Below are 27,910 nucleotides of genomic sequence, written 5' to 3' on the forward strand. Positions count from 1 at the left end.
ACCTATAGTCTTATGGAACGTAAGGGGTATTCATTCCCCTCTAAAGTGCACCATGATCCCTATGTGCCTTAAAAAATTTACCCCTGGGGTATTCTGTTTCCAGGAAAGACAGCAGAGGCAGTGAGCTGTCTAGGATACTCCTGGGTGGGGACAGCCTATCACTCTACCCATACCTCCTACTCCAAGGGGGTCAATGTCTTCATCCATGGAGCTCTGGACTACCAGGAATATGCCAGTGTAATAGACACAGAAGGTTGCTTTGCTTTTATACATTGTCGCTTCGGTACATTGTCATGTGTGTTAGCCTGTATTTACATACCCCCCCCCCCCTCCCCGTACCGCTGCTTGTGATAGGGGACTTTAATTGTTCTTTGAACCCAGTGGAGGATAGACACCATTGCATGGTTGTCTGTCTAGAATTGATCTGGGGGTGGGAAACTCGAGCATGCTGCCATTTGTTGTTGATTTGGTACATAGACCCCATAGTATGTCAGACCATTCCCCATTAGTGATACACCTGGTGGCCCAGCTGGCTACACTACCTGGAGCTCCATGGAAACTGAATGCCTTCTGGTTGAAACTATTTCACTCTCAAGATGGGAATAGTGAGAAACGTGCGCTGCTTCTTCATGTTCCAGGACCCCAATATTTAGAGTTTACAGCAATGGGAAGCCTTCACGGCATACTTACGGGCATCTTGATAACAGAAATAAATAAACTTAAACATGCTTCATCCACCCTTAAAGCTGAGGTGGAAACTCGGGTCCAGCCAATAGAACAATAATACATAGTGGATCCCTCTGTTTCGAACAGGGAGGCGTGGCAGGCCACCCAATCTGCCTATGAGTGCTTGCTCTCCTCCTCTGCCGAAAAAAGAAGAGGTTATTCTCTAAACAGGTGTTCTTTGAGTAGGGTGAGAAAACTGGTCACCTTTTGGTGAGGATTGCGAACTCTCACAGAAGATCACCTACTATAGGTGCCATTCAGTCTCAGACAGGGCCCCTAGTGCGCCAAGAAATTTGCTGGTTTCTATGAATCTCTTTACAGTCCTGGCACCTCCTATGCCCAAGAAGAACTGGAATTATATGTATAAAATATCTCTTTCCCTGAACTGCCTGCAAGCCAGAGGAGGGAGTTAGAGGCCCCACTTACCATAGAAGAGTTACAGGTAGCACCTGGTTCTTTCCCCAACTGAAAGGCAACGGGGAAGAAGGTATCCCCATAGAAGTATACAAACAATTGCTACCAGGAGATGGGTGCCCCCCCCCCCCCCCCAATGTCAAAAGCAAATATTATTTTACTGGTCAAACCAGGTAAGAACCCGGTTGACCCAAGTTCATACTGCCTGATCTCATTGCTACAGAGCGACGTTAAGATATTGGTAAAGGTGCTGGCAATTCAGCTGAATGGAGTAATAGCATCTATTATGCATGATGACCAGGCTGGCTTCATGCCCAATTAATCCACGGTCATTGACCTGTGGCGGCTGTTTTTAAATATTCAGTCCCCCAGGATAACATGGGTAGCAGAGAGTTGTTGTCATTAGATGCCACAAAGGCATTTGATAGTATAGACTGGAGCTATCTATGGGCAGTGTTGACGAAGTTCAGATTCGGCCATACCTACATATCATGGGTACTCCTTCTCTATAGCAACCTCAGGCTGCTTTTCGGGCCTTTGGTGCTTTATTCCATGGCTTTGCACTAGGGAGAGGAACTAGGCAGGGATGTCTGCTGTCTCCTCTCCTTTTTGCATTGGCTATCGAACCAGTGGCAATTGAGATAAGGCCTAATCCATGTATTATAGGGTTTTGCTATGGCACTCTGCAGGAAAAGGTAATGCTATATGCTGACGATACCCTGCTTAGGTTGGGAGATACTAATCTTTCTTTTTGGGAGGCCATGGCAACCATAACCATATTAACCGGTTTGCAAATAAATTGGTCAAAATCTGCTCTACTCCTCCTAGATGGGGATGACACACAGGCTGTGACTTCCTCGTGTCCCATACTTATAGCTACCTCATTTAAATATCTGGGGATTCAGGTCACATCTAAGTCGAGAGATTTCATACATCTAAAAATCTCCTCCTTCCTCCAACAGTTTAGGGATAAGGCAAAAACATGGAATGCCCTCCCTTTATCAGAGGCGGGCTGGGTAAACTTGAAAAAGATGATATTCACGGCTTTACTTTCTTCATAACGCCCCTATGGTTATTCCCTTAAAGATTTTTAGAATAGTAAATTCCATTTTCCAAAGCCTCATTTGGAAAGACAGACACCCTAGGATCAAACAAAAGCACCTACAATGGCCCAAAGATTGGGGATTGGTCTTGCCAAAACCTTGGCTGCATTAACTGGCAGGACAGCTGCAACACTTTTTTGGCACATTCGGTTCTGTGGGAGAGACAGGGACTGGGACACAAAGTTCTTCGCAAACACTAATGCTCCACACTGTACGCAGAGGAGCTATTCCTACAGCTCTGGAGGCTCTAGCCTTTGCAAAGCCTCATATAAAGTTCCCGTCCTATAGTCTCATTCAAAAGGTATGGAATAAATCCAAGTATCTCCAGAAGGTGGATGGCTATACTGATTATAGTCCTATTTGGTTAAATGACACTTATACTGAATTGGCCAAGCTGCAATCTGTAGCTAAGTGGAAAACATATGCGTTTACGCATCTCAAGCACATCTTCCAAATAGGGTGCTACGCACCTTCTCTGACTTGAAGGAGGCATACAATCTGCCGTTCTCAACGCATTTCCATTATTTACAACTCAGACACACGGTTGCGGTACAAAGCCAGGCTTCTGAGTGGCGTCTGTCCCCGATCCCAGTGTATAGCCTCATTAGGGATGCTGACTCATCTAAGGGGATTTTATTTCCCAATGCAAGCCATACTGTTACAATCCATTTTAACGCAACACCCCCTGAAAGTGAGGGAGAAATGGGCATATGTTAGACAGCTAGATGGGGAGCAGTTGGAAGAGATATTTCAAGCTGTAGGTACTTGCTCACTGAACGTGACACAAAGACTTACCCAGCTATACATATTGTTACGAGTTTACTATACTCCCCAAAGACTCCAACTGATGAACCTACAATCTGAGTCCACATGCACACATTGCATACACCTTCTATGGCTTTGTCCCAAACTACACACATATTGGGCCGGAGTAGTGACCACGGTCAATTCAGTATTTAAAGTTTCCCTTCCACAGGACCCGAGAGCTTGTCTCCTGGGTGCACTGGAAGGATATGAGTGGGAGGTGCACACTAGAGAGACTATTTACAGAGTCTTATTCCAGGCCAGGGAATTAATTGTGATCCATTGGAAATCAGAGGATCCCCCAACAATAAAGGAATGGATTACTAACATTGGTGGGGTGCTGAGAATGGAGACTGAGACTGAATGGAGATTGATATATTAGCACAGGGGAAGTGCATTCAAATTTGAGAGGATATGGGCATTAGCTGGATGTTCCGGGACTTGCCCTGGTGGATGTGGTAGTGGACAAACTACTGGGAATAAATATTGGTTGATTGCTTAGTTTTAAGGAATATTGTGATCTTCTGAAGAAAATATAAGTCGCTTATTGTTGTTGTTGTTGAAATGCGTTGTACTGTATTGTATTGCGATGATGAAAGTGTTTGTATACCAATTCTGCACAATAAATACCTTTTTGTTGGATAAAATAAATGATGCTGAATGATGGTGTCGCTGATGCTCTGGGATTGATTTACTAAAACCGGAGAGTGCAAAATCTTGTTCAGCTCTGCATAGAAACCAATCAGCTTTCAGGGTTTGTTTGTCAAAGATTAATTGAATAAGCTGAGGTTAGAAGATGATTGGCTAACATGCACAGCTGCACCAGATTTTGCACTCTCCAGTTTTAGTAAGTAAACCCCTATATGTCTATTCCATAATGCCACACACAGCTTAAAGGCATCTCCCAAGCATGCAGTGGTGTTTGTCTAATGTCACTTTGATGTTGCATAAAAAGGAGGACCCACTCCCCACTGTGAGGTATTTTTTATGCATTTTTGCATTGGGACATGTCCCCTGTGGCAGTTCCCAAGCTACTAATGTCCTTTGTTTCAAAATCCCTGGCCCATTAGCCTCAAAAATGACCAGAAGTGATTTACAAGATTTTTCCTTCCTGCTTTATGATGAGTTTGACAAATGGACCACAACCGAACCCAGGCATATTCAATAATCCTTACTTGTAAATCTGTGCCAACTGCCTTCTTGTTTTTTTTTTTAAATGTCAACAGGAATTGATCTCAGATGTCAGATTTTTCAGATCATTGATATAGCTCTATACTGCCTAAGGGCAGAGAAAATGTACATAATGTGCTAGGCACAGTGCAAATATTTTAAGAATTTTATTTTTAATAGAACAAACATCTTAGTGTACACCATGACACTTCAAAATAAGTAAGCAATAATAATAACTTTGGAGCTCATACCTGTTGGCTGCAAATTTCTGACAGATGTAGCCTCCCGGAATCTGCGTAACGATATACCCCCAAAAGAACGAGCCGTGTATCATTCCAACTGTTTCTGGATCCCAGTTAAATTGTGCTTGCTGCAAATATAGAAATATAGAAATATTATGTGTTTATATCAGTTCTGAGATGGGTCTACATTAAGTAATCTTAAAAATTTGGAGCAGACCTACATTCAAAATTATAATTTAATTTGGATGTAATGTAATCAGACTGTGATGCATATAAATTATTTGGTATATCTGGTATTTGCTGCCATTGCTGATGTCCCTCTAAAAATACTAGTTGCATGGCTTTTTTGCAAACCCACTTGTTTTACTGCTTTTACTACTAAGCAGGAAAAACTGTACTACACTTTCAAAGTTTTTAATAAAAGGAGTCAGTACATAGGCGTGTGCAGTCTACTGCAAACCAAAGTTCAAACACACGTGCGTCTGTGTGTGTATGTGTGTTTTTTATATATATACACACACACACTCTTACATTTTAAAATGTTTACATTTATTTATATTAAAACATTTTTAATTAAAAAAACATTTATCAATGTAAACAAACATATTTTTTTCACTTATTAATTAAATAATCTTATTAACATAAACAGAGCTTTTAAATAAATCTCTAAATCAAATAAGCAATTTTAAAAAACTGCACGGTAAGTAGGATTTTTTTTTAATAAGTGTCATGTTTTAATATCCTGAATTGTATTTACTGCTTTAAATAAATTTGTTAGATCCCCCGGCAACAATAGATTCCCTCAGCGACAATAGATCCTCCAAGAACAAGACATCTCCCCCAGGAACAATAGATCCCTCGTGGCAACTATAGACTTACCAGCAACAATAGATCCTTCCCATTAACAATAGATATCCCCAGCAACAATAGATCTCTCCCAGCAACAATAGATCTCCCCCACCAACAATAGATCACCCCACAAGAAAATATCCCCCAGCAACAATAGATCTCCCAGTCTGTGGGCATATGGGAAGGGGTTAATATACACTTGGGATTCATTTTTTTTATGCCAAAGACATGTACTATATATATATATATATATATATATATATATATATATATATATACGCACTATATACACACTTTTTTGCTGACAAGCCAGGGTTCATATAGTTTTAATCGTATATGTAATATGTATATATATATATATATATATATATATATATATATATATATATATATATATATATATATAATGTGTAAATATATATACAATTACATATACAATTACAACTATATGAACCCTGGGTAAGGTTCATCAATTGGTTGGCTGTTTTTTATTTATTTTTTGGTGCATCATTTGCCCATCTGCTGCCTTGCTCAGTGTCTCTATCACTCACTCACCTCAATCTAGCAGGCTGCCTGAAGCCACTCGCCTGCCGCTATCCAGGCTAGTCTGCTGCTTCTAAGGGAAAGAAAGGCTGGAGGGGGGTGGAGTGCAGATGTAGATCAATCCGCCGGTGTTCTGCCGTATAGTGTCCGGCCATGCGCAGTACGGAGCAGACGAAGCTTCGGAAAATCTCCGAAGCTGAACGGCGCCTGCGCCGTGAGTGGAGGTGGTAGCCCCACCATCCAAGCGGACATAGGGTTGTGAATATTAGAGGGCCCCTCGCGGACGAGCATCGCTCGCCACGCTTCGGGGGTGGCCTCGCTGCGCTCGGCTCTTTTTTATTTCTACTCTATGTCCACTTGGATGGTGGGGATAGAACCTGGACTCACAGCGCAGGCGCCATTCATCCTCGGCAATTTTCAGAATGTGTGTTGCTGTGTACTGCGCATGCGCAGTACGCAGCGGACACTATCGGATGGAGGACATTATATGACAAGACACCGGCGCCTTTGGGACCTGCAGCCGGAACTATAGAAGCTGCATCGGCAAATGCGGATCCCGGCTGGATTACTCCGTGGCTGTGGTCCTAGTTCCCTCCCTGCTTAATCCTGCCACTTGCAGCACACAGCAAGGACCCGACCCAGGCAGTGTTGGAGTTACACAGGGACATGGTGCAGGCAGTCAGCACAAAACAAAAGGTATGAAACACAGACAGAGCACAGGGATGATTAAGGTATGCCTGGGCACACCCAGCACACGCCACGGGCACGCCTATGAGTCAGTATAACATATAGGTAAGTAGAAGACATGCCTACTTATTCTAGTTATCGTGTGCCCATGCAGTATTACACCTGCCAGCATTAATATTTTTACAGTGTTTTGCAGTAATAGGGATTGGATATCTTTTACAGTATATCTTTAAAATCAGTTACTATCATATTACTGCTTCCTGTGCTAGCACTGTGCACCAGTGTCACATTTTCAAATGAGGGATGCGTGACTAAACCCAAGGCTTAGGGCTATGAGTGGCTCCTACATTCTTTTATTAATGTTTTGAGAGTTCTGTTGTTTGTTGTTAGGTGTTGTTTTGTTTTTATTAGTTATTAGTTAAATTGTTTTAGACAATAGATGTGAAAATGGCACCATTAATATGTAACTAAACAGTACACTATAGAAATTTTAGTGTATTTTTTTTTTTTTTTTTTTTTTTTTTTACAAATATATAGAAAAGTAAAGTACACTAAAAATGGAAAGATTGAGGTTACTTGTTCCTCAAAGGGCGTTCTTGGACCAATTACTATAGCGAACGTCTATGCTACTAATACTAAACAAGTGTCGTTCTTTTACCAAATTGGGGGACTTCTTTTTGCCTTTGCCTCTGGAATTCCCCTTTTTTTTGGGGGGGGGGGATTTCAATTTCCCTACTAATCCTTTTCTTGACACCTCATCAGGGACATCGGTCTTACAATTCAGAGCTCTCTGTCAAATGAAACTACAGCTTCACGGGCTCCAGTTACATGACACGTGGCGCATACTGAGCACGCAAGTGAGTGACTACACTTACTTTCCTGTCTTGCATCAAAAGCTCGATTACTTCTTCCTCTCCCAGGCTGACCTCCCCTTTCTTCAGAAAGCTATAACAGAAGCCATGGTACTGTCTGACCGTGACATACAACATCTCACCTCCTGCATCCAAGATTTCTTTGCGTGAAACAACATGACAGATGTCTCACCCCTTACTCAATGGGAGGCACATAAATGTGTTATTCCGGGCAAATCCCTTGCTTTGGAGACCAAGAGGAGAAAAACACACCAAGCCCTGGTTTCCTTCTTGACTTCCTGAATCCGTTCCCTAGAGGCCCTTTAAAAGCAGACCAGGGCAACCACCACCTACCAGGACCTAGTTTAGGCCAGGACCCAACTACTTGAGGAACTAAGGAAAAAAACAAGGAGGCAATTTCTCCTAAGCAGTAAGATTTTCTACAAGTATGGTAATAAATGTGGGAGACTCTTAGCCAGAGCGGTGCAGGCAAAGAAACCTTCCTGGTCAATTCACCACATACGAGACTCCAAAAGGTGAGCTCCACTCATTTAACCTCCCTGGCGGTATGATTCAGTCTGGAATAAGGTGCTGAAAGCGGTACAATTATTTTGCATGGAAATCTGGCGTTTTATTTTGTAGTCCTGTAATTCTTAGGAATAACGCTCTTAAATCTGTTCAAACCAGAGTCTAGCAGACATCCCGGGTATGATAAAGTTTAGAATATAATAAAGAATAATAAAAAATATTCAATAATGTAATCAAATCCTAAAACACTGAAAAAGGGACATCTTTTTGGTTGCTATAGACAATCTCCAAATTTCAGGCAGAAAAAAACAGTATTTATAATATAAAAGTGCATGCAGGGCACTGCACAGACCACTAGGGACAAAGGGGGTGTGTATTTTTTAATACAGCACTGTAATCTGTAAGATTACAGTGCTGTGTGTGTTTTGTGTACTTTTACTTTTTTGAATTTGGCGCCGTTCTCCGCTCCTGTGCGCCGTAACGTCGCAGAGAACGGAGCTCGGCGGCATTCGGCACTGTGAATCGAGCGCAGGACGGCTCGATCACACAGCGCGACGGACATCGCTGGATCCAGGGGACAAGGTGAGTAACTCTCCCTGTGTCCTCCCCTGCATCGAGCGAAGCCATCCCTAGTCTGGCTCGGGGTTACCGCTCCTGTATTTAAAATCCCAACCCGAGCCAGACTCGGGATTACCGCTAGGGGGGTTAAAGAGCTGATTGCTGCCCAATTCAAGCAGTTCTAGAAGGAACTGTACAACCTCCCATCGGCCCCCATTACCCCTTAAGCTAAAGCTGTGTGAACCTTATCAATGACTTCCTCCAGCAGTATACAGTGGTGTGAAAAAGTGTTTGCCCCCTTCCTCATTTCCTGTTCCTTTGCATGTTTGTCACACTTAAGTGTTTCGGAACATCAAACCAATTTAAACAATAGTCAAGGACAACACAAGTAAACACAAAATGCAATTTGTAAATGAAGGTGTTTATTATTAAAGGTGAAAAAAAATCCAAACCATCATGGCCCTGTGTGAAAAAGTGATTGCCCCCTAAACCTAATAACTGGTTGGGCCACCCTTAGCAGCAACAACTGCAACCAAGCGTTTGCGATAACGTGCAATGAGGCTTTTACAGCGTCCTGGAGGAATTTTGGCCCACTCATCTTTGCAGAATTGTCCTAATTCAGTTACATTAGAGGGTTTTCGAGCATGAACGGCCTTTTTAAGGTCATACCACAACATCTCAATAGGATTCAGGTCAGGACTTTGGCTAGGCCACTCCAAAGTCTTCATTTTGTTTTTCTTCAGCCATTCGGTGGTGGACTTGCTGGTGTGTTTAGGATCATTGTCCTGCTGCAGAACCCAAGTTCGTTTCAGCTTGAGTACACGAACAGATGGTCGGACATTCTCCTTCAGGATCTCTTGGTAGACAGCAGAATTCATAGTTCCTTTTATCACGGCAAGTCTTCCAGGTCCTGAAGCAGCAAAACAGCCCCAGACCATCACACTACCACCACCATATTTTACTGTTGGTATAATGTTCTTTTTATGAAATGCAGTGTTCCTTCTACGCCAGATATACTTGGACACACACCTTCCAAAGAGTTCCACTTTTGTCTCATCGGTCCACAGAATGTTGTCCCAAAAGTCTTGGGGATCATCAAGATGTGTTGTGGAGAAATTGAGACGAGCTTTGATGTTCTTTTTGCTCAGCAGTGGTTTTCTCCTTGGAACTCTGCCATGCAGGCCATTTTTGCCGAGTCTTTTCCTGATGGTGGAGGCATGAACGCTGACCTTAACTGAGGCAAGTGAGGCCTGCAGTTCCTTGGACGTTGTTGTGGGGTCTTTTGTGACCTCTTGGATGAGTCCTCGCTGCGCTCTTGGGGTAATTTTGGGCGGCCGGCCACTCCTGGGAAGGTTCACCACTGTTCCATGTCTTCGCCATTTGTGGATAATGGCTCTCACTGTGGTTCGCTGGATTCCCAAAGCTTTGGAAATGGCTTTATAACCCTTTCCAGACTGATAGATCTCAATTACTTTCTTTCTCAATTGTTCCTGAATTTCTTTGGGTCTCGGCATTATGTGTAGCTTTTAACCACTTCAGATCCGCGCTATTGCCAAATGACGGCATTAGCGCGGACCTACATTTTCAGGACTACGTCTATTGACGTCGTCCTGGTTACGAGCGGCCTGCGCGCCCCCTGAGGGGCGCGCGCGGCGCGCTCTGTGATCGGCGAGTCCGTGAGAATTTCATTTGGGTACAGTGTTGTATGCCCGCGCAATTGTCACTCAAAGTGCATCAGCGCTGAAAGCTGAAAATTGGTCTGGGACTGAGGGGGGTTTAAGTGCCCAGTAAGCAAGTGGTTAAGGATCTTCTGGTGGACCTTACTGTGTCAAGCAGCTCCTATTTAAGTGATGCCTTGATTGTGAACAGGTGTGGCAATAATCAGGCCTGGGTGTGGCTATAGAAATTGAACTCAGGTGTGGACAACCACAGTTATAGTATGTTTTAACAAGGGGGGCTATCACTTTTTCACACAGGGCCATGATGGTTTGGATTTTTTTTCACCTTTAATAATAAACACCTTCATTTACAAATTGCATTTTGTGTTTACTTGTGTTGTCCTTGACTATTGTTTAAATTAGTTTGATGTTCCGAAACACTTAAGTGTGACAAACATGCAAAGGAACAGGAAATGAGGAAGGGGGCAAACACTTTTTCACACCACTGTAGTTCGAAACCGCTTTCCGTGGCGATTGCATGAAAACTTTAGGTCCTTCTCACATCTGATGAATTTGATAAAGCATTGAAAGATATGAAGTCAAGCAAGAGCCCTGGCCCTGATGGCCTAACTTTGCAGTGCTTTAAAACCTTCACTAACTTCCTAAAATCTAGCTTTCTGACTGCATTTAGATCTCTAACCTCCTGCTCAACGTCTCTGCCTCACCTTCTAGAGGCCCACATTGTTGTTATAACAATAGAAGGTAAGAACGAAACTCAGGTCTCCAACTACCACCCAATCTCCTTAATAAACGTGAAGGTCAAAATCTTTGCAAAAGTACTAGCTAATAGACTATTCCCATTACTCCCCTCTTTTATTTCAACTGAACAAGTTTGCTTTGTCCCGGGCAGGGAGGATCATGACAACATCACCAAAGCTTTGAACTTACATCACTGGCTAACCTACAACGCTAAAAAGGGTTTCTTCCCGTCGCTCAATGCTGAAAAGGCATTCGACAGCATGGCCTGGAATTATATGGAGGTGATGTTCCATTCTATTGGGCTATTACCTTGTATGTGCGTATACATCCGAGCATTGTCCAGTAACCCTACAGCATGTGTTCGTGTCAATGGTCACCTGTTGGATGCCTTCTGACTCAGCAATGGCACTAGACAGGACTTCCCTTTCTCTCCCCTACTATTTGCTGACGTTGGAATCTTTCCTAAACAGTTTTCATCTGAACTCTGACATCAAGGGAATTGAAGTTAAGGACTGCACATATAAGTTATCAGTGTTTGCAGATGATATTTTGTTCTATCTGACCTAACCCCATCTTTCTTTGCCTAGCTTACTCTGGAATCTAGACCATTTCCATCACATCTCCAATTTAAATATAAAAGATACACAATCGTCTGCGCTCAACATTTCACTACTTGCAAACTTGATTTACCTCTGAAAATATCACTTTTCCTTCACACGGGCTCCAGAAGCAATCACCTACTTACAGTAGGTAATCAAATCCCGTATCCTTTTTGAAACTGTACTCTTGGGGCTTCCTGATTTCTTTAGATCACATGTGTAGAGATCTGCAGAGTTGGGCAAACCTGCAAGTGTGTACAATTATTAATCTTTCCCATTTTCTCTACCTTATGAAAGCAATCCTGATATATCTCCCTCCTTTCTTTTTTGGAAACTTTAAGCGTATAAGCTCCAATTTCATCTGTCAAGGAAAAATCTCAGAGAATCAAATACTCTCGCCTCACCCTTCCCAAACACAGGTTTGGTATTGGCCTTCTAGACATCCAAAGCTACCACCAGGCATGCCTTCTCACTTGTAGATTGGCATATCCATGACAAGATCAAATGTTTTTTTTTTTTCTCAAACAGGCCAAGATCCAGCAACCACTTAAAAATCTCCCTTGGCTTCTGCAGGACCAACTTGCCATAGAGACTAAAAAACACCCTTTTATAGGGCCGACGCTTGATGCCTACCCAAAAATTCCATCCAGTTCCATCCTATTTGCCCTAGCACTTTGGACTTGGGCCCCTTTAACCCTCTTATGTCTTACGCATGTTCTCAGCTTTCCTATCATCTATCTGGCCACATAAAGACATTTGAGCATCCCAGGGGGAAGCTTATCTCTCTTGCTACCCTGAATGCCTCCCTCACTCTGTGCACCCTACCATCTTGGACGTATACCCAAATAAAACACTTCCTGTGTTCCCTGGGCTTGCCTGCAACCTGGACAAGACCTCTAACCCCACTCAAAACCCTCTGTGGCAGGAAACAACCACATAGGCATATCATTTTGACTCTGTACTCTTCATCATTTGGTGACCTTTCAGCTCACCAGCTCACCAGAGTAGCTCCAGCATAACATGGGAATGGGATCTGGGTATCTCCCTTTCTCCTGAAGAAGGGGAACCCATGTGCACTCTCATTCACAAAGGCTCTCTGAATGTAGCTTCATAAGAGCGTGGATACAAGCTCTATAAGCACTGGTACAAGACTCTGTCTCTCCTTCACAAGTGTTACCCCACTGTCTCTAACCTCTGCTGGAGGTGCAAGCAGGAGAAAGGGTCATTGATTCATATTTGGTGGTTGCATTCCAAGGTTCTGCCATTCGACAACTCCAACAGTGGAGGAATGGTTCTGGAGAATAGACAGAATGGAAGAGATTGAGGAACTGATGGCAATCTCCCCAGAACGATTGTCCAAATTTACCTCAATTTAGTGCTGCTGGACTCACTTTAAAATGACCCCTGTGTTTCGATATGCCCCTATGGCCCCATTGTGCACCCAGGGCCTATATGGTCCTTCATCACCTACAGTATGTCACCGGGTGTCCCCTCCTTTGCCCTTAAATCACACTAGGTCTCATCAGTTATCCTCCTGCAGGGGGTGGGAAATTGAACAAGTTCATTTTTTCTACCCAGACCCCTGTGCACTTTACTTCCTCCTCTCTCATATCCTTCTCTTCCTTTTCTTTACTCCTTCATGTATTCCATCATGCCAAGAACCCCACTTTATTATAAAGCCCCATACATAATATTAGATTTTTTGCAGATTTTTGTCTTCAGATTTAACAAACCCATATAGTGCCTGCCTGATTGCATACAAATTGAAACGCTTAAGGTTTGACCTCATATTATATGGTTTTGGTAAATCTGAAGACAAAAATCTGCAGAAAATCGAATAGTGTGTATGGGGTCTAATAGTCCATGCCCTGCCTTTTGAGTGTTCCTGACAGGATATATCTATTCTTTTAGTATGATTGGTCATTGTGATGTGTTAACATATACTCCCCAATGTTGCTTCGCAAGCCATTTCCTCCTTGCTTTTGTAGACCATGTTGGTCCTACCCAAGTATGGCATATCTTTTTGTTGTGATATGTGAATTTTGACTTTGCCAGTCAATTGCCCTGTATTGTGCCTACTTTTTCTCCAAAAAATAAAAATAAATGATTATTGTCTCTAAATTTTCTGGATATATTTTTTTTCAGGACAGCATGAATGAACATGATTACTGATAATGCACCATGTGAATAAAAATAACAAAATCGCGAACAGGGGTGACATGGCGTCTTTGGTCTTAAGCTTGGATGCCGAGAAGGCGTTCGACCGCCTCAGTTGGCCCTTCATGGAGGCCACGCTGCACCGTATGGGCTTTCGGGGCCCGTTTCTGCGCGCGGTACAACACCTCTACACTACACCTTCCTCACAAGTTAGGACCCCCTTCGCCACATCCTCCACCTTCTCCATTGCTAATGGCACTCGCCAGGGATGTCCACTTTCTCCTCTTCTTTTTGCCTTGTGCGTGGAGCCTCTGGCGGCTGCCATTAGAAGTAATCCTGATATCCGTGGGATCCCGGTCAGGGGTAGAGAATTCAAGATTTCGCTTTTCGCGGATGATATTATCCTCACCCTGACTCAGCCTAGGATCTCACTACCCAATCTCCACTCAGAGCTGGACCGCTATGGAGGGCTCTCGGGCTACAAAATTAACTCTTCCAAATCGGTGGCCCTCCCTCTAAACATGGTCACGGCTGAGACGACCCATTTGCGCTCCGCATTCCCATACAAATGGGAAAGCTCCTCCCTTAAATATTTGGGGGTCCTCCTTACACCGTCATTCCGTACCCTGTACCAAGCCAATTTCCCTCCCCTCTTTCGGACGATTAGGGATCTGATCCGTAAATGGAAGACCCACCACATCTCTCTCCTGGGACGGATTACGTCCATTAAGATGGTGGTCCTCCCCAAACTTCTTTACTTGTTTCAGACACTGCCAATCCCGGTTCCATATGCTCAGTTACGCGCACTCCAGAGGGACTTGCTGAAATTTGTTTGGAACTACAGGAGACATCGGGTCCCGAGTTCTGTTATGACGGCCGCACGTTCAGACGGCGGCCTGGCGTTTCCTGATTTGGTTCATTATTACCAGGCCACTCAGCTGCGGGCCATAGCATCCTGGTTCCCACAGAGATCGTTTAATAGGTGGTCGGAGATCGAAAGAATCTGGTTAGCCCCGGTACATCCGAACAGTTTCCTCTGGGGTGCGAGTGTTGAGATGGACTCGGGTCGGCTTCTAGGGCCGATGGCTCACCTCCGTCTGCTCTGGCGGAAGCTCTCCCGCGAGCACAGTCTCCATTCGGAGTTCTCCCCACTGACGTCCTTCCTGTATAATCCGCTCCTGCCGGCTGGCCTGACCCATCAGATGTCCTGGCCCTGGGCTTCGCGCGATCTGTTCCACTTAGGGCACCTGGTAGATCCCAGAACAAGACAGCTTTTGTCCTTCTCGGAGCTCCAGGACAAGTACGACCTCCCCAAAGAATTGTTCTACAGCTATTTACAAATTCGACATTTTGTGCAGTCTAAAGCCCCTCGCCTGCGTCTCTCCCCGCCCTCCCCTTTCGAACAGATAATTCTGGAAGGCAGACATCGCAGAGGCCTGATCTCGGACATATATCGCATTGTTAACACATATCATTTCCTAACGAAGGGTAAACATTCCTATATGAGACGCTGGGAGAGGGAGTTGGGTGAGGAGCTCTCCCTCGAGACTTGGCAGGGGGTGTGGGGCCAGGCAGCCAAGTCCTCTTTGTGCACATTGTACAAGGAGAACTCCTACAAAATTATTTATTTCTGGTATCAGACCCCGGATATCCTCCACAAAATATACCCCTCCACCTCGGACCGCTGCTGGAGATGCCTGAAGGAGCGGGGCTCCCTGTTCCACATTTACTGGGCCTGTTCCTTGATCGCCCCGTACTGGCTAATGGTCCGCAGGCTGCTCCAGCGCTTGTTTGACGTCCCAGTACCCCACTCCCCTAAATTGTTTTTATTAGGCCTGTCCCAGCCCACACTGGCCAGGCCTAGTCGGAAGCTCCTCAGGCATGTCCTAACAGCGGCCCGTTGCTTGATAGCCTTAAACTGGAAATGCCCGGTGCCCCCGTCAAGGGAGGCTTTATACGCCAGGATCAAAGATGTTGAGCTTATGGAGAAGATGACAGCCAGACTGAGGGATAAGCTGGAGGAGCATGACCTGGTCTGGGGGAGATGGCGGCTGCTGGAGGATTGATGGCGAACCGGTTTGGATGTGGTGATGTAGACCGCTGGCGCTCTAGCTCCTTTTCTTTTTCCGTTTCTTCTTCCTTGTCTCTCTCTCTTCTTCTTTTCTCCGTTTTTTTTTTTGTGTATGTTGTTGATGGTCTTTGTCCTGTTTCCCGTGTGGCATACGAGCTGAGCAGTAGACCCTGGGCGGCTTCGTGGTTTATTGTGCGGCCGCTTGACTTTCTGTGTCTCTCGTCCCGCTCTGCACCCCCTGGTCGAACGGCCTGTTTTTGCTATACCGTCCTATACCAAGTTACTATATGCTGTATCCCTGTAATGGGCCCTCCAGATTTTGGGAGCCTTGCTGTTTTTTGCTGTATGCCTGCACTGATATTTCTGTTTTACGACCATGAAAAATAAAAATTGTTATTTGATAAAAAATAACAAAATCACCCAAAACATTCTCTCATTTAACAAATACCTTCATGTTGCTTTTTTTGTACTATTTTAAGCATAATTTTGACAAATATAAAAACACTACTCTTCTGACAAAATCAAATTTACAGATATTTTATGCTCATCCCTAATTATAAAGCATGTAAAAGGGCAAATGTTACTCTCAACAAATACATGATGCCAGAGGATCATTTACTTCACTAGTACCATCATAGATGCAATTCTGTTTGGGATAGACTGATACTTTAATATAATTGTACGTCTAATGTACACTGAAATCTAGAAAACTTAGATTGCTAGTGGTACTTGAGAAAAACAATGGAGATTAGTGATTTAAAATATAAATATTAATAATAATGCGGACTGTTGAATATTCTCTAAAGTGGTTCTCTAAATATTCTTCAGGCTTTAGAAAATATGCAACAGTCTGCTTTGTGTCATTTATTGTGCAGCTTTGTGTTCTTTCACATTGAATAATTGCTGTCAATTAGCTACTGCTCCAAACCTGTGAAAGACAGCAGTGCTGATGTCCTAATTTTCACAAAAGTCCAATGTGATTTGAAAAGTACAGTCATGTGGGCAAAACAAAGATTTCTTTCCTTGTGTTAAAGATTTGAGGATTGGGCCTCCTGAGTGTTTCACCCATATCCTCAACTTTCCTTCCTTATAAAGCTGCAGAAATAGTACAGAATATATGGATTACATACTGTATAACATTGAGATTGCTGCAAAACCAGTTAAAGACTATTTCAGTTCACTGCTCGCCTCCTTTACCATAACAATGGCTGGTAAAATAACTGCTATTGCTGCATATGGAAGGGTATACTGTTGGTCTACCAGTACTGACCAGAACACATTTCTTGCCTTAATGTTAGGCTGTAGTGAGCAACGCTTATTCCCTGTAAACATGGTTGGACATTCCAACAACACTTGTCTTGCATACACATGGTCGCACAAAGTTGTCGGAAAATCTGAGGTGACATAAAACACGTACAGTCTCATAATTTATTCTGAGAATGTGTGGCACTTTGTCTACACACGATCAGAATTTAAATGATCGGATTTTGTTGTCGGAAAATTTTAGATCCAGATCTCAAACTTTGTGTGTTGGAAATTCCGACAGAAAAAGTCAGATGGAGCCCACACACGATCGGAATTTCCGACAACAACACCGTGGATTTTTTTCCAAAGGATGTTGGCTCAAACTTGTCTAGCATACACACGGTCACACAAATGTTGTCAGAAATTCCAAACGTCAAGAACGCAGTGACGTACAAGACGTATGTCGAACCGAGGAAAAATGGAATTCAATAGCCAGTGTGGCTCTTCTGCTTGATTCCGAGAATGTGTGGACTTTTGAGCGTCAGAATTGTGTACATATGCTCGGAATTTCCGACACCAAGTCTTGTTGTCGGAAAATTTGAGAACCTGCTCTCAAACATTTTTTGGTGGAAATGCCAACAACAAATGTTCTATGGAGCATACACATGGTTGGACTCCTATCGTGTCTACGGCCCATTAGGATGAAGCAGAGGTTATCAACCTAACGGTAGCTATTACTGTTTCATTGCCTAATGCTGTGCCTGGGAGCAGGGGAGCATAGGTAAATTATGTGAATTCACACATTATTTATAATAATTTATTTATATATAATTATTTTTTTTGATGTCTGGCTGCCATGCTATTACAATGGCTTCACTGTTTTTTTTTTTGTTTTTTTTTTGTGGCTCTGACCTGGAAAATGTATACAAATCAGTTCTCACTTTATTCTGGCTTTCTAATTTATACACTTGTTTTGATCAGTGATTCACAAAGTACTTACAGGCAATCAGGCAACTTGTATTCTAAGAAACAGGTCAACAATTGCAGCACCTGTATTTAAGTTTCCATGAAAATACACCTACATTATTAAAACAAGCGGCCAAATAAAAATAATGGGGCTATTTACTAAAGGCAACTCCACTTTGCACTGCAAGTACACTTGAAAGTGCAGTAGCTGTAGATCTGAAGGGAAGTTCTGAAATGAGGGGAAGCTCTGCTGATTTTATCATCCAATCATGTGCAAGCAAAAATGCTGTTTTTTATTTTCCTTGCATGTTCCCCTTGGATCTACAGTGATTGCACTTTCAAGTGCACTTGTGCAAAGTACAGTAAATAAACCCCAATAACCATATAAACACTGAAAAAAACAAACTCTATGAACAACAGTGTGCTGTAATGCTCTTTTAAATGTTATAACACATAGGGGTCAATTCATTAAGGCTAGCTATAAATTATTCAATTCTCTTATTGATTTTTTTGCTTTACAGTCAACTATGTAGTGCAAGGGCCTGCCTGATCACATACAAATAAAAGTGTTCATGTTTTACCTCATAGTTTATGATTTTGGTAAATCCAAAGGAAAATTGTACAAGAAAATTGTATTATGTTTGGCTAGCTTAAAGTGATTATAAACCCTCACCTTGTAAAACAGTCCATTCAGTTTAAAATAGAAACGAAAAGCAAAACATTTTTGTATAGATATAAAAAGAATGTTTTTACCTTATTTTTTTTATAAATGATCACATCCCCTCTGTTCTCAGCTGCATAAGAGCTGGGGGGAGGAGAAGCAGCAGCAGACTGAGCTTCCCAGTGAATGGCTATGCAGTGGGGGCATGCCAGGACAAGTCTGATCATTAGAGAAGAGCACACTGACTTCCCAATATAGCTAAAGAACTGACCACATTGTGCTCTCCTGCTTAGTGTGGTCAGTTTTTAATTGGAAAGCAGGGGGAGTGGCAGGGGCACCAGGAATTTCACACAAATAAACCAATACAAAGAGAACAGGAGACTTTCTCATACAAATACAGGGTACAGCAGGTACAGATCAGTAATAGGAAGTGTTGGGGTAACAAATACTTTAAGAGATGAATACCGCATGTGATTCTAAAGTTAAATTTTTTTTTGCCTTAATGCATTCCCTATTAAGGTAAAAATGTTTAGGCATCAGCATACCCCCTCACCCCCCCCCCCCCCCCAACTTACCCAAATCCTGTCAATGAATGCACACAGAAATATTGTAAAACTGTGAAAACATTCACAGAATGATCTCCCTTTGGTGAAATGTTATAATTTATTTTTATTCCAGAGCTTAGGGCTGGTTCACACTATGAATTGCACAAAAATGCACAGTACATGTGTGTGTGTTTCATTCACATGCAATCTGGGAGCAGTGTGATTTCAGTCCATTCATGTGAATTGATTGAAATCATGCTGTACCACACCAAAATTAGCGCATGCACTACGTTACAAAACACACAGCAACCAGTTTGCATGGTACTACTGTGAAGACAAGTGCACTGCATTTGCAACCTGCATTTTGTGTGTCATTAAGGTAACAATGACAAACCTTGCCAATCGTAAGCACACTGTGTTTTGAACTTATTGCCCAGTGCAGAGCTCCCCGCATTTGTTATTTTGTGCATTACTAAAATACTGGCAACCTATACAAGGTGAATTGACTTCTAATGATTTATGTCTCTTTTTTTATTTATTTTTTATTTACCTTACATTTTAAAAAATGTGCGCTATTTACCTCACATTCGATATTTTACTTTGATGAATTGAAAATGAGTAATGTGACCTTCATATCACATGCAGAGTCCTTTAGTGAATTTCCTCCATTGTGTGTTGCGTGAAAAAATTTAGTCATGCTGCATTTTTATGCAGCACACCACACACATGGTGTAAACAAGGAAAATAATTGTTTTCTGTGTGCCGTTGCGTTGACGCTGCTTGAATTAATACAGGTTGACGCAGCTCAATTTACATAGAAGGAACAAGTCCTAAGTGAGAAACTATTACCTGACTGAATGTTCTCTTGTCCCTCCCCTAGCCCCAGAAGCCAAACAGGCTGCTTGTCTTGAAGAAATGTTGGATGGTCTTCTCACGAACATTACAAAGAATCAGATCATTGCAAGAAGAAGACACAAATGTCATGCTGTCCCCAGACACTGTTGTATTGGCTGGTGAATTCTTAATACTAACCAAGAGAATTTTAAAGAGTCTTCAAGACTGGATCTTACCTCCATAACGAGCTTGTTCCCTTTGTACACTGTGTTATTATTCACCATGCTAACGATGGCCACTCCAAGGTTGCATCTGATGCCAAATGATATACAGAACCCCAATCCACTCATGATGGCAATGATATACCGACGGGGAAGTCCAAAACATGTACAGTCTACTACAGGCAGGCGTTTCTCAGTTTTTATCACAGGCCTCCCTTCTTCTGTAAGCTCGATTGTTTCTCCAGTTTTCTGCCGTTTCTCCAATATCCTGTAATGAACAATAAATAATCTTGAAACTTGTCTGATGCCAACAGTACCACATTACAGGGATGCTACTTACAAGTTATATTATACATTAGTGTTCACATATTTTTGAATCATTTTAGGTGTTTAAAGGTCAACCCAGACTATGGAGTTCATTTACTAGAATGCAAGAGTGCAAAATCTGGTGCAGCTCTGCATAGAAACCAGTCAGCTTCCAGGTTTTTTTCTCTCATAGCTTAAAGTGGATATAAACCCTCACATATACCCAGTAAAGTGAACAGCCTCATATGATACTCAGGGATGAAACAAACCTCCCTATATAAGATTTACAGAGAAATATACCCAGTGTGGCTACAGTCTGCAACAAGGATTTCATCATTCTATAAAATCGCCTAGAATTGGACAAAAAGGGGGTTTAACTTCCAACGTAGAACTCATGCACAGTGATCATGGAGAGAAAATTCTGTGTAGATGTTCTTCCTAACCAAGGAAGACTGACACATACCAATGGTTTTAATCGAATCGAATCCTCAAGCTGTAGGCTTTGCTGGTTGGTTTCAGGGTTGCCAACTGTCTTGAAATTTATGGATAATACAGTATGTAATATGTGGTTCTTTAACCCCCCTTCCAGGTCCAGGCCAATTTTCAGCTTTCAGCACTGTCATACTTTGAATGCCAATTACTCAGGTATGCAACACTGTACCCAAATTAAACTTTTATCATTATTGAGACAGATATATATTTATTTTGGTGGTATTTAATCACCAACACTGGGTTTTTATTTTATTTTTTTGCTATACAAATAAAAAAATAAAGAAATAAAGAAAATGTTGAAAAAAACATGTTTTTCTTCGTTTTTGTTATAACATTTTGCAAATAAAAAATGTTCTTTATAAATTCAGGCCAAAATGTATTCTGATACATTTGTTTGGTAAAAAATAACCCATACGGTGTATATTATTAAGTCTGCATGAAAGTTATAGAGTCTACAAATTATGGTATACAGTATATATATATATATATATATATATATATATATATATATATATATATATATATATATATATATATATATATATTGAAAATTGATCAGTACTAGTAACTAGTAACTAAAAGCTAGTTGTTAGGTAATTTGGGAAGGGTATAATCCCCAATCCTCATTAAATTAGGCAGGTGTGACAGGTGTGGAGATGCTACTCGGTGTACATCTTGTGACATGTATGCGTTCCTTGATCATCTGATCGAGGGTGAATACTGCTGTGCAAAATGTAAGCACATTGTTTCCCTGGAAGCCCAGGCTTGGAATCTAGGGAAGCAACTGTCGGCACTGAGAATACCCTCCATACTACAGGAGAGCTACAGGAGAGCTGGAAACGTACCCGGCAGGTGCTGGCAGGGGCCAGGGCAGAGGCGGGTGGAGACAAAGAGATGCAGGCACTAGAAACGAGTAGATGGGTGACAGTCAGGAAGGATAGAGGGGGAAGTGCTAGGGTGGCCGATCCTGGGCTGGAGCATCCCAATAAATTCCATTGAGTGACATTGATGAAACCGGGCAGGGCCAGCACTGCTGGAGCTGAAGGACTCTCCAAGATGCCAGGGGAAGAACTCCTCCAGTGAGAGTGAAGGGGAAGCGAAGGTAAAGGATAGAGAGATTCTGATGGTAGGGGACTCAATTCTTAGAAGGACAGAGAGGGCAATCTGTCACAAACACCTGAAGCACCGAAATGTATGCTGTCTACCAGGCTCTCAGGTTTGGCACATCATGGATCTGGTGGAAAGATTACTGGGAGGGGCTGGGGAAGACCCAGCTGTCATGGTGCACATTGGCACCAATGACAAAGTCAGAAGCAGATGGAGTGTCCTAAAGAATGATTTTAGGGACTTAGGAGCTAAATTTAGGAATACTACCAGTACATCAAGCCACACCAGAAAGGCAGAGGGAGATTAGGGAAGTTACCAAGTGGCTGAGGAGCTGGTGTAGTAAGGAGGGGTTTGGGTTCCTGGAGAACTGGGCCGACTTCTCAGTCAGTCACCAGTACTATAGAAGGGATGGACTGCACCTAAATGAGGAGGGTGCAGATCTGATGGGAGTGAAGATGGCCAAAAAGTTAGAGAGGTTTTTCCAATTAGGTGATGGGGGGGGTCCAGAGGTAGAGATAGTCAGCAATGAACATATTCCAGAAGGTAGTACTGGGGGCATTATTGGAGGGTTGACTAAAGTGAATAAACCTGAGGTAAGTATAGTAACAAGTCAATCTTGGAACATCCAATAAGAGCACAGTATGCGACCAGTCTAAACTACGTGGCATGTTCACCAATGCCAGGAGCCTGGCGGTCAAGATGGGTGAACTAGAGATACTGTTGAACAAGGAGGATTTCGATTTTGTGGGAATTTCAGAGACCTGGTTCAATGGCTCTCATGATTGGCTGGCAACCATTCCAGGGTATTCCCTTTATCGCAGAGATAGAGAGGGTAAAAAAGGGGAGGGGTATGCCAATATATCAAGAATTATGTAAAAATGAATGTGAGAGAGGATATCAATAAGGGAGCTAGGAAGGAGGTGGAACACTTATGGGTAGAGCTCCAAAGGGATGACCTTAATGGGAAAATAATACTGGGAGTATGCTATAGGCCCCCTAACCTGAGGGATGATGGGGAGACAGACCTCCTATCACAATTTAAGATTAGCAGCAAGGATGGGAAGTGTTATCATAATGGGGGATTTTAATTATCCAGACATAGACTGGGCGGAGGGAACCATGCATTCGTCTAAGGCTCGACAGTTCCTTAATATCTTGCAGGACAATTTCATGGGTCAAATGGTTGACGCACCAACTAGAAACAAGGCGTTACTAGATCTACTGATTACCAACAATAGAGACCTGATCATGGATGTGGAAATACGGGGCAATTTAGGAAACAGCAATCACAGGTCAATTGGCTTAAGTATAAATCACACAAATAGGAAACACAAGGGTAACACAAAGACACTGAATTTCAAAAGAGCACATTTCCCTTAACTATGAACCTTGCTAGAAGATATAAATTGGGATAAAATCGTGGAAACAAATAACACAGAGGAGATGGAAGAGACCAGGGGGCTTCAGTAACCAAAACTGCAGTGTTTGTCCTCATGACACATCACAGGAAGCACCCTCATGGCTAACAGAGGACACAATTAGAAATAGACTTGGGAAACTTAACATTAATAAATCACCAGGACCAGATGGCTTGGGTACTTAGGGAACTCAGTCAAGTAATTACCAGACCACTGTTCTTAATTTTTACTGACAGTTTTCTGAATGGAATGGTACCAACTGATTGGAGAAAAACCAATGTAGCACCAATATTTTAAAAAGGGCCAAAATACATCCCTGGGAATTACAGACCGGTTAGCCTAACATCAAAAGTATGCAAGCTCTTGGAGGGGATGATAAAAAACTATATACAAGATTTTAGTAATGAAAACAGTATCAGCAGGATCAGCAGTAATCAGCATGGATTCTTGAAGAATCATTCTTGCCAAATCAATCTAATAGCCTTCTATGAGGAGGTGAGTTGCCATCTAGATAAAGGAAGACCCATAGATATGGTGTATCTGGATTTTGCAAAAGCATTTGACACAGTTCCCCTTAAATGTTTACTATACAAAGTAAGGTCCATTGGCACTTTTGATTTTTCATGTTCATGCCCCATAGACTTTAATATGGTTTGCATGTTCGCTAGAACTGTTTGCCTTTTCGCAAATGTTCTGGTTAGAACCGAACCGGTTGGTGTTTGTCCCATCCCTACCTATCACATTTGTGGAGGCCCTGGAGAACCAGAACAGTGGAAACACCCACAAAATTAGTTTTGGAAAACAAACACTCCAAAGTATTTAATGAAAGGCATAGCAAGTCTTTTGAAACTGTAAGTTTTTGCAATATGTAGGAAAGACAAAGTTATTAATTAATAAGATATTTCTAACCAACAGCATAGACATATTTAGAAATGCATCCCAAAACACATTTTGATGTTCCTCCGGAGTGTGTCTATACCACATGTGTGAGACACAGCCTAGCCCCACAGAGGGACCCAAAATCCAAGTAGCACCTTTAGGTTTTCTAGGTGGATAGATTACAGGCACTGGAGCACCAGAACAGTAGAATCACCCACAAAATTACCCATTTTGGAGACTGATTTTACCCCAAGGTATTTTTTAAGAGGCATTGGGAGTCTTTTGAAGTCTTCATTTTTTTGTTACAAGTTTTTTGAAAAATTTGAAAATAAAATGAATACATAGTTGGTAAGGTTGAATAAAGACACCAATCCATTCAGTTCAACCTTTGTAGTTGTGCTTGTTCATAATCAATTCCTGTATCCCAGTATACTGTGGTAAATAAGATAATCGCCCAAGAGTTTTTTTTAAACTATCAATACTTCCTGCTGACATCACAGATTGTAGAAGTGAATTCCACATCCTTACCGCCCTGACAGTGAAAAACTCCCTAAGCAGTCCAAGGTTAAACAGCTTCTCTTCCAGTTTCATCGAGTGGCACCGTGTCTTCTTACACTCCCTGAGACTGAACAGTTTATGCCCTATACAAGTATCGCCATTCAGGTATTTGTATATTGCTATCATATCTCCTCTCAAGCATCTGTTCTCCAAAGAGAATACGTTTAATGCTTGTAGTCGTTCCTCGTAACTGAGGTCCTCCAGTCTCTTTATTTACTTTGTTGCCCTTCTCCAAACTCTCGCCAGTTCCTGCACCTCCCTCCTCAGGATTGGTGACCAAAATTGGATGGAATACTCCAGATGTGGTGGAACCAGAGTTTTATAAAGTGGCAGGATTATAGTTTTATCTCCGGAGTAAATTCCCTTTTTTTTGCATGCTAACAATTCTGCTAGCTTTGCTTCCTGCAGCTTGGCATTGCATACTATTGAGTCTGTGGTCTATTAGGACCCCCAGATCTTTCTCTATCCTTGATTCCCCCAGAGGTTTTCCCCCTAGCGAGTAACTTTCATTGGCATGTTTAGCCCCCAAGTTATTACTTTACATTTTTCAACATTAAACCTAATTTGCCATGTAGTTGACCAGCCTATTATTTTATTGAGGTCCTCTTGTAAAGTATCTCACTACTACTTCCCTACTTAGCTTTGTGTCATCAGCAAACACTGAGATTGAGCTTTTTATACCAACCTCTATATCATTTATAAAAAAAAATTAAACAGAATTGGTTCCAGGACAGAGCCTTGGGTTACCTGCTTACCACTCTAGACCAATCGGAGTATTCGCTATTTATCACCACCCTCTGGACACACCCGGGTAACCAGTTTTCAATCCATGTACAAACCCTATGGTCCATGCCTACAGACCTCAGTTTGTGAATTAAGAGTCTATGTGGAACTGTAAATGATTTTGCAAGATCAAGATACACCACATCCACCAATCTTCCCTTATCTAGACGGCAGCTCACTTCCTTATAAAATATCGATAGATTGGTTTGGCAAGAACAACCTTTCATAAACCCATGCTGATTACCCTCCCCCTTGATTTTGGAGGTGGACCCCATGTGCATGACCATATAAATAACCACTGAATATTGGATTGGATCAGCACTGAGGAAGGGGGTCTCTCCCAGGAAATGCATCAGTCATTCAATCGCTTGTAGTTCATTTTTTGTGACATATATGCATATTCGTTTTATCTGCTTGTCATTGTTATACTTCTCTTTTTCCTGTGTAAAAACTGAGGAGAAGAAAGCATTTAGTACTGTTGCCTTCTCCTTGTCATTTGTAATCAATTTCCTGTCATCATCCTTTATGGGGCCAATATGCTTTGACCTCGTTTTTTTACTGTTGATATAGTAAAATATTTCTTAGGATTTATTTTTGCTCTCCTCCAATATATGTGCAATTCATGGTCTATTTTAGCTGCTCTGATTGCATTTTTACATTTCTTATTGCATTCCTTGTAGTGTTGGAATGCTGACAATGACCCCTCAGCCTTATATTTCTTGAAGGCCATTTTTTTCACTTTAATGTGTCTTCTTAAATTAAAGTTTAGCCACTTTTGCTCATTTATTTTTATTATCCATTGGAATACACTTATGCCACATACACACGATCGGACTACCTGTGGACTTAGTCCGGCGGACAACCCGCAGGACTTTCTGAATGAGCGGACTTGCCCACACACGACCGGACTTTTCCAGCGGACTAGGTCTGGTGGACAATCCACCGGACTATTGAAATGAACGGACTTGCCCACACACGGAGTAAAGTCCGTTCATTTTGAACGTGGCTCCAGGTAGACAGGACTAGCAAAGGAAGTCAATGTCACTGCCTCCATCGGCAAGACTGACACTTTGCTAGCCCCGTCACCTGGTATGGATTGAAAGGGGAAGCCCTACGCTGAAAAAACAGCGCGGGGTCCCCCCAAAGTCCATATCAGACCCTTATCCGAGCACGCAGCCTGGCCGGTCAGGAAAGGGGGTGGGGACAAGTGAGCGCCCCCATCTTGAGCCTTACCAGGCCACATGCCTTCAACATGGGGGGTGCTTTAGGGAAGGGGGCCCTGAGGCCCCCCACACCAAAGCACCTTGTTCCCATGTTGATGAGGACAAGGGCCTCTTCCCGTCAACCCTGGCCATTGGTTGTCGGGGTCTGTGGGCAGGAGGCTTATCAGAATCCGGGAGCCACCTTTATTTTATTCTTCCGACTTCGGTCTTCGGTTCTTCTTGCCGGGCCTCCGCTTTCTTCTTCCAGCTTTTTTACTAGCATTGGCCCGGTCTTCTGTCGCTGTCGATGTCGCCCAGCATCCTCTGGGACTGTGACATCATAAGGGGCGGCTCACCATGTGATATCACCCGGTGACCCCGATCCTTGTCCCTATATAAGTCGCCACACAACGTGTCCCTACCATTAAGGCTGGAGAGAGTGTTGTGTCAACATTGGAAGAAGGAAGAAGAAGAGAAGAAGCAGAAGAAGCAGAAGGTGGCGGCCACGGTGACAGCGACAGAAGACCGGGCCAATGTTAGTAAAAGAGCTGGAAGGAGAAAGCGGAGGCCCGGCAAGAATAACCGAAGAGCGGACAAGAACCCTGAAGTCAGAAGAAGAGAAGACCCCCAGAGCTGTCTAATAAAGTACTTTAAAAACCTGTGTTGTGTTTTTTTATGTACACTTTTTTCCCCAGGTGAATGGGTAGGGGTACAACGTACCCCATACTCATTCACATAGGGTAGGGGGCCGAATTCTGGGGGCCCCCTTATTATTATTATTCTGATAAGCCCCCTGGCAAGAGGACCAATCATTGGTCAATCATCATTGGCCAATCATGGTACTCAGTGTATAGTTGTTGGCGTGGACAGAGACATAGTTTGATTTCGATTTCATCAGGCAGGTTATTCAGTTAGTGGCAGTGTATTTAATAGTAATTTTTTTTTTTTTTTTTTATATTCTTTATTTTCAATAG

General features: G+C 42.6%; 1 protein-coding gene across 1 annotated transcript in view; it reads right to left on the bottom strand.

Annotated features, from left to right (window-relative positions):
• The window catches only part of SLC17A7 (solute carrier family 17 member 7), a 238,137-nt gene that overhangs the window by 155,600 nt on the left and 54,627 nt on the right, over nucleotides 1-27,910 (bottom strand). The window contains exons 2-3 of the mRNA XM_077457005.1: nucleotides 20,207-20,459; nucleotides 4,469-4,587 (exon numbers count right to left, since the gene is read on the bottom strand). Coding sequence (XP_077313131.1) covers nucleotides 4,469-4,587; nucleotides 20,207-20,459 — 372 coding nt within the window. The remainder of the gene's footprint in view (nucleotides 1-4,468; nucleotides 4,588-20,206; nucleotides 20,460-27,910) is intronic.

This window comes from Lithobates pipiens, unplaced genomic scaffold (genome assembly GCF_037356315.1).
Source record: "Lithobates pipiens isolate NorthernLeopardFrog02 unplaced genomic scaffold, aLitPip1_a1.2 Scaffold_27, whole genome shotgun sequence".
Taxonomy (NCBI): Eukaryota; Metazoa; Chordata; class Amphibia; order Anura; family Ranidae; genus Lithobates; species Lithobates pipiens.